The following is a 15,770-nucleotide window of genomic DNA, read 5'->3' as shown; positions in this document are numbered from 1 at the left end:
TCTCTTAAAAGGATAGGTTATATTATTCACGGAATGTATAAGTTAAGAGAGAGTTCCACCGTATCATTATTAAAAGGCTCTGGAAGGTAATCCATTAATGCTTCTGTAGAAGCATGTCATGAAATATTCTATTTAAAGAGGGTAGGAATGAATTTGAATAACTCTACGGGGTTTGCTACCCACGTTTCACTTACATGGTCCCCTTTTTTTCTTTTCTTTTTTTTTATTCTATAAAAACCATATGGAAATATAAAATTTATTCATTTTTCATTCATTCATTCAAATTTTTTTTACGTATGCTTTACCGATATTTGTTATATAATTTTAGAATAATATTATACGCAAGACAGTTCGTATAATTTATAAGGGCTATTGAATTATTCGTCCCTCTTCTGACTTGACTCTGGTACCGTCGTTCAAGTAACTCATCTTGGATGCTGTATTGGATTTTTTATAATTACGACCATCCTTTGCTCTCTCTCTCTCTCTCTCTCTCTCTCTCTCTCTCTCATTAATGTACAGTCTCAAATTTTAGTCTCTCATTAATGTACATACTGTCTCAAATTTTAGTCTCTCTCTCTCTCTCTCTCTCTCTCTCTCTCTCCTCCTCCCTTTACAATTCTGCTAACCTCCTGGCTAGTACAGTGATTAACGTGTTCGCTTTGAATTCTCATGGCAGCAGATCGACCCCACCCCGGGACCGTGAGTTTAACATGTTTACTGGGGAGGCCACTGCTGTGTTTGGACATCACGGTGGTGGGTTGGGCTTGCCTGACTGACGTTCTGATGAGCATCTATTCTCATACGAGAACTGAAACCAGACAATTTTGCCTTTTTCTATTATTATTTCCGCTTCCTTCTACCTTGCTGTCCAACTCCTTTTAGGCGTTAATAGACTCTTTAGCTATGGTAAGCAGCTCTTCTAGGAGAAGGACACTCCAAAATCAACCGTTGTTCTCTGGTCTTGGGTAGTGCCATAGCCTCTGTACCATGGTCTTACACTGCCTTGGGTTAGAGTTCTCTTGCTTGAGGGTACACTCGAGCACACAACTCTATCTTATTTCTCTTCCTCTTATTTTGTTAAGTTCTTTATAGTTTATATGGGAGATATTTATTTTAATGTTGTTACTCTTGAAATATTTTATTTTCCTATTTTCCTTTCCTTGCTGGGCTATTTTCTCTGTTGGGGCCCTTGGGGCTTATAGCATCATGCTTTTCCAAGTAGGGGTGTAGCTTAGCAAGTAATAATAATAATAATAATAATAATAATAAATTTTTTTGATAAATTCAGTTTATGAAAACTATTTTCATCATATGGTCTAGGGATCTAGATAATTATTACCTCCGCCAACGAATTTGGATGGAGGTTATGTTTTCGCCCCTGTTTGTCCCTTTGTCTGTTTGCTTGTGACCAACTTCCTGGCCACAAGATAGGGATGTATTTCAGTGTTCGTTCTCCAAAGGAATATTTATGTATTTGTAGGTTTTCTTAGAAATAGAATGACAAAATTATCCACTTGCCTAGAACCCTTCTCTCTCTCTCTCTCTCTCTCTCTCTCTCTCTCTCAGTTAAACTATCTCCACACGAAAATCTGTATTTGTAGCATGCACTATCGAAAATCTCTCTCTCTCTCTCTCTCTCTCTCTCTCTCTCTCAGTCAAAAAATATCCTCACACAAAACCTGTATTTGTAGCAGCTTTGACATAGGGAAAATTCTCTCTCTCTCTCTCTCCTCTCTCTCTCTCTCTCTCTCTCTCGGGAGATCGATATGATTGGCCTCTCGTCAATGAGCATAATGACCTCATTGAATTTTTTTTTTTTTAAGGAAATACGTCATCTTCCTTTCACTTGTAAATATAGATCGCTACCGTTACCTATCCCAAAACAGCAGGGCATCTCTCTCTCTCTCTCCTCTCTCTCTCTCTCTCTCTCTCTCTCTAATAATTTTACTGTAGAATGGAAGTCTTGCATTTTGTACAATCCATTACTCTTGTTTTATATATTTCAAAGTAAAACTTTGTACATGGTCTCTCTCTCTCTCTCTCTCTCTCTCTCTCTCTCTCTCTCTCAGTTGCTTATAAGGCGGTCTGTGTGTGTGTGTGGCTAATCTTATCTCTCAAAAAGAGGTCACGGGTTTATACTCCTTAGTGAAGACAGACTGGTTAAGAAATTTATTCAGCTGACCAGGGTTCACATGGTATATTCGAGTTACGGAATGGTTCCAAAAGAATGGGTGAGATGAATAATTTTTTCATTCTATAAGAGGGGGGGGGGGCGGCGGTTAATATTACTTAATATACCAGGGAATGCATATTATTATTATTATTATTGTTATTATTATTATTATTATTATTATTACTATTATTGTTATTATTATATTATTATTAAATGCTAAGCTACAACCCTAATTTGAAAAGCAGGATGCTATAAGCCCAGGGCCCCCCAACAGGGAAAACAGGCCCAGTGAGGAAAAGGAAATAAGGAAAAATAAAATATTTTAAGAATCCATATACCAAGGCACTTCCCCCAATTTTGGGGGGGTAGCCGACATCAACAAGAACAAAACAAAAAAGGGGGACCTCTACTCTCTTATGTTCCTCCAGCCCTAACCAGGGACCCAGCCGAGTTCAGCTGGTACTGCTAGGGTGCCACAGCCCAACCTCCCACATTTCTCCACCACAGATGAAGCTTCATACTGCTGAGTCCCCTACTGCTGCCTACCCTCCGCGGTCATCTAAGGCACCGGAGGAAGCAGCAGGGCCTACCGGAACTGCGTCACAATCGCTCGCCATTCATTCCTATTTCTAGCACGCTCTCTTGCCTCTCTCACATCTATCCTCCTATCACCCAGAGCTTTCTTCCACACCATCCAATCCACCCAAACCTTGGCCTTCCTCTTGTACTTCTCCATCAACTCTTGCATTCATCACCTTCATTAGCAGACAGCCATTTTCCATTCTCTCAACATGGCCAAACCACCTCAACACATTCATATCCACTCTAGCCGCTAACTCATTTCTTACACCCGTCTCTCACCCTCACCACCCTCGTTCCTGACCCTATCTACTCGAGATACACCAGCCATACTCCTCAGACACTTCATCTCAAACACATTCAATTTCTGTCTCTCCATCACTTTCATTCCCCACAACTCCGATCCATACATCACAGTTGGTACAATCACTTTCTCATATAGAACTCTCTTTACATTCATGCCCAACCCTCTATTTTTTACTACTCCCTTAACTGCCCCCAACACTTTGCAACCTTCATTCACTCTCTGACGTACATCTGCTTCCACTCCACCATTTGCTGCAACAACAGACCCCAAGTACTTAAACTGATCCACCTCCTCAAGTAACTCTCCATTTAACATGACATTCGAACCTTGCACCACCTTCCCTTCTCGTACTTCTCATAACCTTACTCTTACCCCACATTAACTCTCAACTTCCTTCTCTCACACACCCTTCCAAATTCTGTCACTAGTCGGTCAAGCTTCTCTTCTGTGTCTGCTACCAGTACAGTATCATCCGCAAACAACAACTGATTTACCTCCCATTCATGATCATTCTCGTCTACCAGTTTTAATTCTCGTCCAAGCACTCGAGCATTCACCTCTCTCACCACTCCATCAACATACAAGTTAAACAACCACGGCGACATCACACATCCCTGTCTCAGCCCCACTCTCACCGGAAAACCAATCGCTCACCTTCATTTCCTATTCTAACACATGCTTTACTACCTTTGTAGAAACTTTTCACTGCTTGCAACAACCTTCCACCAACTCCATATAACCTCATCACATTCCACATTGCTTCCCTATCAACTCTATCATATGCTTTCTCCCAGATCCATAAACGCAACATACACCTCCTTACCTTTTGCTAAATATTTCTTGCATATCTGCCTAACTGTGAAAATCTGATTCATACAACCCCTACCTCTTCTAAAACCCCCCTGTACTTCCCAGATTGCATTCTCTGTTTTATCCTTAATCCTATTTAATCAGTACTCTACCATACACTTTTCCAACTACACTCAACAAACTAATACCCTCTTGAATGACAACACTCATGCACATCTCCCTTACCCTTATATAGTGGTACAATACATGCACAGACCCAATCTACTGTTACCATTGACAACACAAAACACACATTAAACAATCTCACCAACCATTCAATTACAGTCACACCCCCCTTCCTTCAACATCTCAGCTTTCACACCATCCATACCAGATGCTTTTCCTACTCTCGTTTCATCTAGTGCTCTCCTCGCTTCCTCTATTGTAATCTCTCTCTCATTCTCATCTCCCATCACTGGCACCTCACACCTGGAACAGCAATTATCTCTGCCTCCCTATCATCCTCAACATTCAGCAAACTTTCAAAATATTCCGCCCCACCTTTTCCTTGCCTCCTCTCCTTTTAACAACCTTCCATTTCCATCTTTCACTGTCTCTTCAATTCTTGTGCCGGCCTTTCTTACCTCTCTTCACTTCTTTCCAAAACTTCTTCTTATTCTCTTCATATGACTGACCAGTCCCTGACCCCACCTCAGGTCAGCTGGCCCTCTTTGCCTCACGTACCTTGCGCTTTTAAGAATAGTAACATAAAAATAAATATCTATATAAACTATAAAAACTTTAACAAAACAAGAGGAAGAGAAACAAGATAGAATAGTGTGCCCGAGTGTACCCTCAAGCAAGAGAACTCCAACCCCAAGACAGGGGAAGACCATGGTACAGAGGCTATGGCACTCCCCAAGACTAGAGAACAACGCTTATACTCGTTAGTTTCTTTGGTCGCTGCAACCTCTCCCTCCTTGTGAGCTAAGGATATGGTGTTTGGGGGAGCCTATAGGTCTGTCTGCTGAATCATCAGCAGTCATTGCCTGGCCCTCCTCGGTCCTAGCTTAGGTGGAGAGGGGGACCTTGGGTCAGTCTCTAGGGCATTGTCCTGCTTGATATGGCAATGTCACTGTCCCTTGCCTCTGCCATTCATGAGTGGCCTTTAAACCTTTAAACTGTGTGTTGGATGTTTGACTCAGCTTTTTACTTCCCTCGCTTCTGTGATCATTTAATTCGACATTATGATAATGTCTATTCAAGTTTGCTTATTCTCAATTTAACCGTAGTTGTATCCCCTTCATGAGTGGGGATACCTTAACGTGGTGAAAGGGTTTGTGTATCACCATGATCAGCAAAGCTGTACTAATCAGGGCCCACCCATGCTATAGTCCATTTCTTTTAGCGATGCATATTTGCACCGCCTCGCTGCGGTGCCCTTTTAGCTCGGAAAAGTTTCCGGATCGCTGATTGGTTGGACAAGATAATTCTAACCAATCAGCGATCAGGAAACTTTTCCGAGCTAAAGGGGCACCGCCGCGAGTCGGTGCAAATATGCATCGCTAAAAGAAATGGACTATAGGTTGATTTGCTGTGAGCGTGCAGACTATAGTCTCCCACCATCACCAATCCTCAGTGACCAGCGTGATGATGTAAAGGGCCAAACTCCAGACGCTGAGGCCTTTGTCCTGCAGAGGGACTAGAAATGCCTGCATTTGTTTGTTGTTGTATCACTGATAATCGCTTGTAACAGTTCAACTTATAAGAAAAATTATTTTCATTAATTATATGTATGTTGGTGTTGCTAGAAATACATATTTTATGGTAAATTTTTTTTTACTGAAAAACAACTCTGTAAATTGGAGAGAGAGAGAGAGAGAGAAGAGAGAGAGAGAGAGAGACTGTACATTAATGAGAGACTAAAATTTGAGACAGTGTGTACATCAATGAGAGAGAGAGGAGAGAGGAGAGAGAGAGAGAGAGAGTACATTAATCCTGCATATAAAACTGCCCCAATTATGGAAAAATAAATGTGTCGAGATGCGAGGCATTTCTTTAAAAGCTGTTTCATTCAAAGCAAATTACTCTTGAAAAGGAAACCCGAATTACATATCTCTTTATCTGTGTTAGATGTTTTGGCTTGGTTCGTAAATAGCTCTCCCTTTTCATTCAGTCGAATTAAATAGCTTTCCACTTGAATGCTCCTAATTGATATCTTGACTATATGTAAGCCATGTATATGTTCTTGAGTTTGTGTGTGTAGGGAGAGAGAGAGAGAGAGAGAGAGAGAGAGAGAGAGACTAAAATTTGAGACTGTGCATTAATGAGACTAAAATTTGAGAGACAGTGTGTACATTAAAGAGAGAGAGAGAGACTAAAATTTGACTGTATACATTAACGAGAGAGAGAGAGAGAGAGAGAGAGAGAGAGAGAGAGACTAAAATTTGACTGTGTGCATTAATGAGAGACTGAAATTTGGCAGTGTGTACATTAATGAGAGAGAGAGAGAGAGAGAGAGAGAGAGAGAGACTGAAATTTGAGACTGTGTGTACATTAATGAGAGAGAGAGAGAGAGAGAGAGAGAGAGAGACTAAAATTTGAGACAGTGTGTACATCAATGAGAGAGAGAGAGAGAGAGAGAGAGAGAGAGAGACTAAAATTTGAGACAGTGTGTACATTAATGAGAGAGAGAGAGAGAGAGAGAGAGAGAGAGAGACTAAAATTTGACTGTGTACATTAATGAGAGAGAGAGAGAGAGAGAGAGAGAGAGAGAGAGAGTACATTAATCCTGCATATAAAACTGCAACAATTATGGAAAAATAAATGTGTCGGGATTCGAGGCATTTCATTTAAAGGAAATTATTATTGAAAAGGAACTCGGATTATACATCTCTTTTATCTGTATTAGATGTTTCGGCTTGGTTCGTAAATAGCTCTCCCTTTTCATTCAGTCGAATTAAATAGCTTTCGACTTGAATGCTCCTAATTGATATCTTGACTATATGTAAGCCATGTATATGTTCTTGAGTTTGTGTGTGTAGGGGGGAGAGAGAGAGAGAGAGAGAGAGAGAGAGAGAGAGAGAGAGAGAGAGAATTTTTTTGCCATCTTTTTTTTCTCCAACTCTCTTTAAGATGCTGATAAATATTCTATTATCTTTTAGTCATTTTAAGTTCTTATATTCTTGAGTTTCCAAGAGAGAGAGAGAGAGAGAGAGAGAGAGAGAGAGAGAGAGAGAGAGAGAGAGAATATTTTGCAATCTTTTAACCTTCTCTGATCACTTTAAAATGCTGATAAATATTCTATTATCTTAGTCCTTTTAAGAAGTTCTTATGTTGTTGAGTTTGCAAGAGAGAGAGAGACAGACAGACAGAGAGAGAGAGAGAGAGAGAGAGAGAGAGAGAGAGAGAGAAAACTGAATATTTGGCCATCTTTTAACCTTATATGATTACTTAAAGATGCTGATAAATATCCTATCGTGGATATTAAAATCCACAATTATATTCATTGTATATTTAAAAATAGCAGGAGCTTTCGCACTTTTTCAAAGTGCCTCTTCCGCTGAAGCTGCGAAAGCTCCTGCTATTTTTAAATATACAACGCATATAATTGCATATTCTAATACCCAAGATCAACAGACGTGACATGGTGTTTTATTCAATTTAAATATCCTATAAGTTTTATTCCAGCTGTTACCAAGTTGTGGAATGATCTTCCTAATCGGGTAGTTGAATCAGTAGAACTTCAAAAGTTCAAAGTTGGAGCAAATGTTTTTATGTTGACCAGGCTGACATGAGTCTTTTTATTGTTTATATATGACATATCTGTTTTTGACGTTGTTAATAGTTTATATAGGACGTATCTGTTTTGACGCTGTTACTGTGTTTAGAATGATATATTGTTAATTTATTCTCATTTATTTATTTCCTTATTTCCTTTCCTCACTGGGGTATTTTTTCCCTGTTGGAGCCCTTGGGCTTATAGCATCTTGCTTTTCCAACTAGGGTTGTAGCTTGGCTAGTAAATCTGTTTTGACGCTGTTACTGTTTTTAGAATGATTTATTGTTAATTTATTCTCATTTATTTATTTCCTTTCCTCACTGGGCTATTTTTCCCTGTTGGAGCCCTTGGGCTTATAGCATCTTGCTTTTCCAACTAGGGTTGTAGCTTGGCTAGTAAATCTGTTTTGACGCTGTTACTGTGTTTAGAATGATATATTGTTAATTTATTCTCATTTATTTATTTCCTTATTTCCTTTCCTCACTGGGCTATTTTTCCCTGTTGGAGCCCTTGTGCTTATAGCATCTTGCTTTTCCAACTAGGGTTGTAGCTTGGCTAGTGATAATAATAATAATAATAATAATATTATCCGAGTCCTTTTAAGAATTTATCTTCTTCTGTCGCAGCTCATCGCGGGAGATGCGGAACATCGCGGAGAAGATGCGACGGGACAAGCTGAACAACTACGTCTCCGAATTGGCCACCATCGTCCCCCTGGTCAGCGGGTCGAACAAGCGCATCGACAAGACTTCCGTCCTCAGACTGGCCGCCAATTACATCAGAATGCACAATAGTAAGTGATTCTATTCTAACCTAAGCCAACGAATTTGGAAGGAGGTTATGTTTTACCCCCTTCTTGTGTTTGTGAACAGCTTCCTGGCCACAATTTTAATCGAAGAGTAATGAAACTTGCTGGGATTAACTTATGTAAAAAGCTAGAAATTATTAAATTGTGGAAGGTCAAGGTCAAATGTCACAGTCAAGCAAAATTTTTAATTCACGTAATCAGTCATATGTTTGGAAATCGTTGTGACAGAAACTTCAAACTTGGTTCGTATATGTGTATGAAAATCCACGCCAATGTTAAGGTCAAAGGTCAAGGTCAAGCAAAAGGTCGAGAAATAAGCTGCCGCGGCGGAGGTCTGCGCTCTACTGAGTGGCCCTCTAGTTTCAAGATATAATTGTCCTCAGCTTGCCTTATGTGGTGACCTGTAAGCATTATTAATGGGACTTTTGCTACGTTCTTTCTCCTCTAGTTGTACCTACCTTTTCGCCTTTCCCATAGTTGCAACTTAGCAATGAATGGTCTTCCCAGGCCTACCACTGGGCCAAATGACCCAAATGTAGACCTCTAAAATTCAGCATTTCTTAAATACAGTATAATGGCATCAGTTATTTAAAGACAAAAAATATTTTATTTAGTTTCCGTGCAGTACCCCCAACTATCATTGCTATTTTTCACGTTTTCTTCATTCTTGGTACTAATTAAAAGAGAGAGAGAGAGAGAGAGAGAGAGAGAGAGAGAGAGAGAGAGCATCTTTGGGTAAGGGTAGTAAAATTTTTCAAATGTAGTTCGAGGACCTTTGCGTCAATACCAGTAGGAGGAGATGATGATGATGATGAGTGTGGGGAAGGCGATGGGTTGCAATTTTCATCTTAGTAGAGATAATAATTAAGGGAAGTAAAACACGGCGGCTCATTTTAAATTCTTCAAAACCACTGTGATGTAATAAGTAAACGTAAGTGGAAACTTCCTCATGCCCTCATTCTTAATTAAAATTTGTTTAAACAGTGTCCCTCTGGGCCTAAATGAGACCACAATGAAGGGTTCACAAGTGTCTCTCTGGACCTAAATGAGACCACAATGAAGGGTCCACAGCTTTGTGTAATCATTTATACAAAAATGGTAATCATAAACAAGCGAGTAGTTGCAGGTTGCTTGAGTGTCCTCTTGTGGCCCACAGGGCTTTTTCATGTTTAGAATGTCATGAAAAATTATGATATAAAGCATTGAAAAGGAATGAAGAGAGAGAGAGAGAGAGAGAGAGAGAGAGAGAGAGAGAGAGAGAGAGAGATAAAACATTTCTTGAAAATGTATTCAATGTTTAAATATTTTTCTCATTTCAGTTTTGGGAGATCCAGTCGAGAAAAGCAATACGCCGAGCCTGGTCCACAGGGGCCTCATGACCTCAATAGAAGAGGCAAGTATTATTATTAAAGACTAAGTAATAGTATTAATTTGCATTTGAATTAGGCAATAGGCCAAGGGAACAAGTAGAGGAGACAAGACATATGTTATTTTGGAAATGGGGGAAGCGTTTGGTGTGGTTAAAATATGCTGTTACATGGATACATTTTCTGACATTCCATTCATTTGTATTTTGCCTTTGGGTGTGTTCAAAGCTGGCCAATAACTTCTCCAACTGATCTAGTAAAAAATTTGAATAAGTTTTTTTATATTCTTAAATATTCTAGGAACGGAATTTCCATTTCATGTCTTCACCGGGCGTAAAAGTGTTCATATTTAGACAGGCGTATCGATGCAAAACTAGAATTGCTCCTCAACGTATCGTCTATGATGAGCACAAGTATGAAATGGAGTTCTGTATTGGATTTTAGTATATTTAGGCCTTATAATTTGGTGCTGAAGCAGGTGATTCCATTTAGCTACAAGATAGCTTAATGAGGTAAAAATCAAAGAGGTTTGATAGCGAGAGGGAAGGTAAAGTAGAAGGCTAAAATATAATATAAAGGTTTAAAGGTCACTCATGAATGGCAGATGCAAGGCAAGTGATAGGACAATATCCTAGAGACTGACCATATACACATGCTCAAAACTCAAGCCTCCTCTCCATCAGCCTAAGACCAGTGAGGGCCAGGCAATGGCTGCTGATGACTCATCAAATAGACTCTTAGTAATGCCTACAGTGTAGCACTTCTAACCCAGTTAGGTGAAATAGATTTAAGAATATTCCTATTAAACACAGAAGGGGTTGTCCTTTAACTGTACAAAGATATACCAGTTTATAGCAGAAATGATAATGCTCATGCAACAGTATGAGTTATTGATATCAGCAAGGTTTCAAAAGGTGCCAAAAAAAAAAAAAAAAGTGCCCCAAAAAAAATATATATATATATATAAAAAGTATCCATGATGGCACCCAGCAGTGACTTACAGTATCTGTGTAAACCTGTGAAACACACACATATATATGCATAAATAAATTATATTAAATAACGACCTTTTATGTCAGATCCTTTGAAATAAGTCCCTTTATATGGACAAAGTTTAAGATACGACACTTGGAAGTGTTTGTCTTATTTTCGCTCTTGTTTTTCAGGCTATAGGCGGATTTCTCTTAGTCGTGACATCGTTGGGAAAGGTGGTCTATATCACAGAGGCGGTCGAGAGCTTCTTCGGTTATACTCAGGTATTTCACATAAGATTCATTTTGTTTTGCTTTATTAATTTCAATTTTGTTATTTACAGGTCAGATTTTCTTTATTCCATCATTGTTTACTGCAAATTATACATACATACATACATACATACATATACATGTGTATGTATGTATGCATATATATATATATAAATATATATATATATATATATATATATATATATATATATATATATATATATATATATATATATATATATATATATATATATACCGGGTATGTGTGTGTGTATATATATATATATATATATATATATATATATATATATATATATATATATATATGTATGTATGTATGCATATTCATATTACATGTATCATTGTTTAATAAGGCTTTTAAGTTTAAGAAGTATTTCAGTTTTTTCTATTATTATTATAAATAACACGTCTTGTAGTTTGGTATTAAATAATTCCGATATCTCTTGTCACTGCAAAAGAACGAAGAGCAAATAATTTTTTTCCCCAATAATACTTTTCTTAATGATAATTCCGATAGTATTTTTTATCCTATAAGCACTGCAACCAACAATTGGTTTGTTTCTTTAGCTTGAACTGTCAAAATTTTGAAGCTGCATCCAAAATTTACCAAATTTCTATAAATATTTACGTCCCCAAAAATACTAGAAAATTATTGGACCATGAAAATATAGTCTTTCAATTTGTTCAAAAGTGCGCATAAAACTTCATATTAATACATCATACATATACCAAGGCACTTCCCCAAATTTTGGGGGAGTAGCCGACATCAAACAAATGAAACAGAAAAGGGGACCTCTCCTCTCTACGTTCCTCCCAGCCTGACAAGGGACTCAACCGAGTTCGTCTGGTACTGCTACATGATTACATTTATTAGATAAATTAGCGAAAACTGAAATTGTACTTAAGTAGCTGATAAATCACATGAATATTAGAACCTAAACTCAAGAGGCCATAGATAGTGGCTTTTGTAAATCTCAATAGGTAAAAAAGTAAACGTGATATTGCTGTTTCAGGTCGATCTTCTGGGAAGTTGCCTTTACAACGTTATACATGCCGAGGATCATGATATTCTAAAGGAGCAATTGGACAGTAAAGGTATGTTTACTTTTGTGTGATTTTGATGTCCCAGTAACCGAGTTGATTAGCTTTAGGCACATGGAGCCTTCTAAGCAGACATTATGCTTCAAGATGCCAATAGTGAGATAGTTTAAAGGATTAGTCCCACATGATTGGCAGGGGTAAGGGACAGTGTCAAAATCCTAGCAGGATAATGCCCTAGAGACTAACCATATACACATATGATCTGCATTCATGCCCTCGTCTCCATCAAGCTAGGACCAAGGAGGGCCAGGCAATGGCTACAGATGACTCGGAAGGTAGACCTATAGGCTTCCCCAAACCTCCATCACTAGCTCACAAGGATGGTGAGGTTCCAGACACTGCAAAAAACATTCGAACCCCCGTCTAACAGATCCCCATTCAGGGATGTTTCCAGTATGCTACAAGGTAGTCAGGACAAGAAAAGACTGGTGATAATAAGGAGGTTGTCTATGTTGGGGTGATATGTTGCAGTTTCATCCCTGGTTGTGCTCATTTATACATACATATACCAAGGCACCTCCCCCAATTTTGCGGGGTAGCCGATATCAAACAAATGAAAAAAAAAGGGGACCTTTCCTCTGTACGTTTCTACCAGCCTGACGAGGGACTCAGCCGAGTTCGGCTGGTACTGCTAGGGTTCCACAGCCCACCCTCATTTATAGCAAGAAAATAGACCAGATAATGAGGACATCTCTAAGTAACAATCATCATCTCCTCCTACGTCTATTGACGCAAAGGGCCTCGGTTAGATTTTGCCAGTCGTCTCTATCTTGAGCTTTTAAATCAATACTTCTCCACTCATCATCTCCCACTTCACGCTTCATAGTTCTCAGACATGTAGGCCTGGGTCTTCCAACTCTTCTAGTGCCTTGTGGAGCCCAGTTGAAATTTTGATGAACTAATCTCTCTTGGGGAGTGCGAAGAGCATGCCCAAACCAGCTCCATCTACCCCTCACCATGATCTCATCATAAATAACAATAATGTAATGTTAATGCAAAAATTATTTCATTAAATGATGTTTTACCTTCTATATTTATTAACTGTTTTCTTAGTTGAAAAATCAAATTTTTTTCTATAAAGAAAAGTATGTTCTAAAATCCTTGGTCTTAATATGGTTAAGCATAATGTGACAGAATTTTTTGTCAGGTTTCATAATTAGTGTTCAGGAATAATGATGTCAATGTAAGGTAAGCAAAGTAGTCAATAGATCATAATTTGAAAAAAAAAATGATAATCATAATAGCATCAAATAATTCCTGACCATTAGTGTTTCATAATTTCTCAGCCACAGTAGCTGAACATGCAGAATGTCGATATGAATACGAGTATAAATTTTGATTTAAATTTTAATGTAACGACGAGGATGCTCCATAACGCAAAGCTAACACACCAAGAGACACAAGGATGCAAAGGGAAACACGTGGGTAACACGCGGTAAGCACAAAGGATCGGGGGACACAAAGGGTCGCACAAGGTAAGAGAGAGCGCGGCGAGATGTCGATCACGTCGCGACCAGAAACTTACTGACGATTCGACGACCTGAGCTAGCACATATCACACTGCCTGAGGTTGACCCCGTAGAAAACGGAAAGAGGGTAAACTATACAAAAAGCTGGTCGGTTAGATAGAGTTACCAGTAACTCCTAAGAAGGTAGTTCTAGGTAAGTATGTTAGGAAAAATACAAATTACTTAAAAATTTGTGATTTTAAATTTTAATGTTATATTTCTTCATTGCCAGAGGATACTCGAAGGTCCTTCTTTTGCCGGATGATGGAGAAGGCGCTTTCACGCAATGACCCCAGTCGGTACGAAATTATCCACATCGTTGGTACCCTGAAGCTCCTGGCTGAAAATTGTTCTAATACTGTCACACACACTGTCCAAAAATGTAACATAGGTGAGTTTATGATCTATTAACCCTTTTACCCCCAGGCTATTTGGAAATTTCCAACCCTTAACCCCCAGGCTATTTGGAAATTTCCAACCCTTAACCCCCAGGCTATTTGGAAATTTCAAACCCTTAACCCCCAGGGGTTATTTTTTTTCAAGCACATTTTGCAGTATATTTTTTTTAAATTGCCCTAACAGCCTTAATTTTTGTCATAGAGAGGTCAGGTTGGTCTCATTCTCTTGGAAAATGTCTGAAGTTTCTCAAAAAATTATCAAAAATATGCAGAAAAAAAATTAAATAGCAGTTTTTTGCCAGAACGTACCGGTACGTCCATGGGGGTAAAGGGATGAGTTTTGTGAAACGTACCAGTACGTCCTTTGGGGGTAAAAGGGTTAATAAATTAATGTTTTGATAGCAATCTGATCCTCCATATTGTACTTACAGTATGGAATATGACAATTCTTTTTAGATTTGTTCAATATTCACAGAATATTCAGTAGATCCTCAATGTTTACGTTCTTAGTGTCTCCATCTCTCTGTTGTTGATTTCTTTTACGGTATTTTACTCTCGTCCCTCATTCTGTTGCACACCAACACCAAAAAGGTGGAAAGACTATTGAGTACAAATCATAATTGAGAGATAGTTAAAGGCTGAAAATTTTTCATATCGCTTTTAATTTTTCTTCAGAAAGTAACACTTTTCTACATAATAATTTACCTGGATATGTGCATTGGATGCTTCACAAAATTATTAATATTATTATTACTTGCTAAGCTACAACCCTAGTTTGAAAAGCAGGATGCTATAGGCCCCGGGGCTCCCACAGTGAGGAAAGGAAACCAGGAGAAATAAAATATTATAAAAACAGTAACATTAAAATATATATTTCCTATATAAACTATAAAATCTTTAACAGAACAAGAGAAAGAAAAATTAGATAGAATAGTGTGCCCGAGTGTACCCTCAAGCAAGAGAACTCTAACCCAAGACAGTGGAAGACCATGGTAAAATTCGTTTCTCAGAGGTTCATGATCTCTCATTAATTGTTGCCTAGAAAATTGTTCAAACAGATATAAGGTACATTCATGTGTATATTATATTAATAATTTTTATGTGTAAATCCTAATATATTTTTTACTCTTTCAGTACAAACTACAGACCCCTTAGAAAGTCCTTGTTCGGACTCGGACGAAGACGATGGTAAAGCCACCGACTCGAATAGAATAGAGACCCACATTCTTGTGAGTTTTGTGAGAGTTGTCAAAGACAGACCCATAACGGAGTTGTTTCTCGCGGAGTCAAACCAAGACGAGTACATCACAAGACACACTATGGACGGCAAGATTCTCTACACCGATCATAGGTAGAAATGGTACATCAGTTTAATTGGCTTGAGAAAAGATAATTACATCATTTGTAACAGTAGCCATCACAGAATTGTACAGAAACTGTTATAATATTTTGGTTGAACTGCATGTTTTTTTTTTTTTTTTTTTACTATAGACTAGTTGGTCCATTTTCGCTTTGTGATAAAATAGAACCCTCATAATCTTGAAACTTTGACTACTTTTTGAGTAACAGTATTTTGAATATTCTTGGAATAACTGGCCACTATTCTACATAAAATTATTCAAGGTTCATTTTTTACATCTAATGAAAGTTATTACTTGGCAATATACTGTATCCTACATCTTTATAAAAAA

General features: G+C 38.2%; 1 protein-coding gene across 2 annotated transcripts in view; it reads left to right on the top strand.

The window, feature by feature from the left end:
• Positions 1–15,770, top strand: part of LOC137620488 (neuronal PAS domain-containing protein 2-like) — a 104,246-nt gene that overhangs the window by 76,631 nt on the left and 11,845 nt on the right. For both annotated transcript variants that reach the window (XM_068350653.1, XM_068350654.1), the window contains exons 2-7: positions 8,259–8,425; positions 9,760–9,833; positions 10,974–11,063; positions 12,086–12,167; positions 13,914–14,072; positions 15,214–15,430. In XM_068350653.1, the coding sequence (XP_068206754.1) occupies positions 8,259–8,425; positions 9,760–9,833; positions 10,974–11,063; positions 12,086–12,167; positions 13,914–14,072; positions 15,214–15,430 (789 nt within the window). The remainder of the gene's footprint in view (positions 1–8,258; positions 8,426–9,759; positions 9,834–10,973; positions 11,064–12,085; positions 12,168–13,913; positions 14,073–15,213; positions 15,431–15,770) is intronic.

The sequence above is a fragment of the Palaemon carinicauda genome, chromosome 27 (assembly GCF_036898095.1).
Source record: "Palaemon carinicauda isolate YSFRI2023 chromosome 27, ASM3689809v2, whole genome shotgun sequence".
In the NCBI taxonomy this organism is placed as follows: domain Eukaryota; kingdom Metazoa; phylum Arthropoda; class Malacostraca; order Decapoda; family Palaemonidae; genus Palaemon; species Palaemon carinicauda.
The sequence above is the reverse complement of the archived record's forward strand: the minus strand, read 5'-3'. Positions and strand labels throughout refer to the sequence as shown.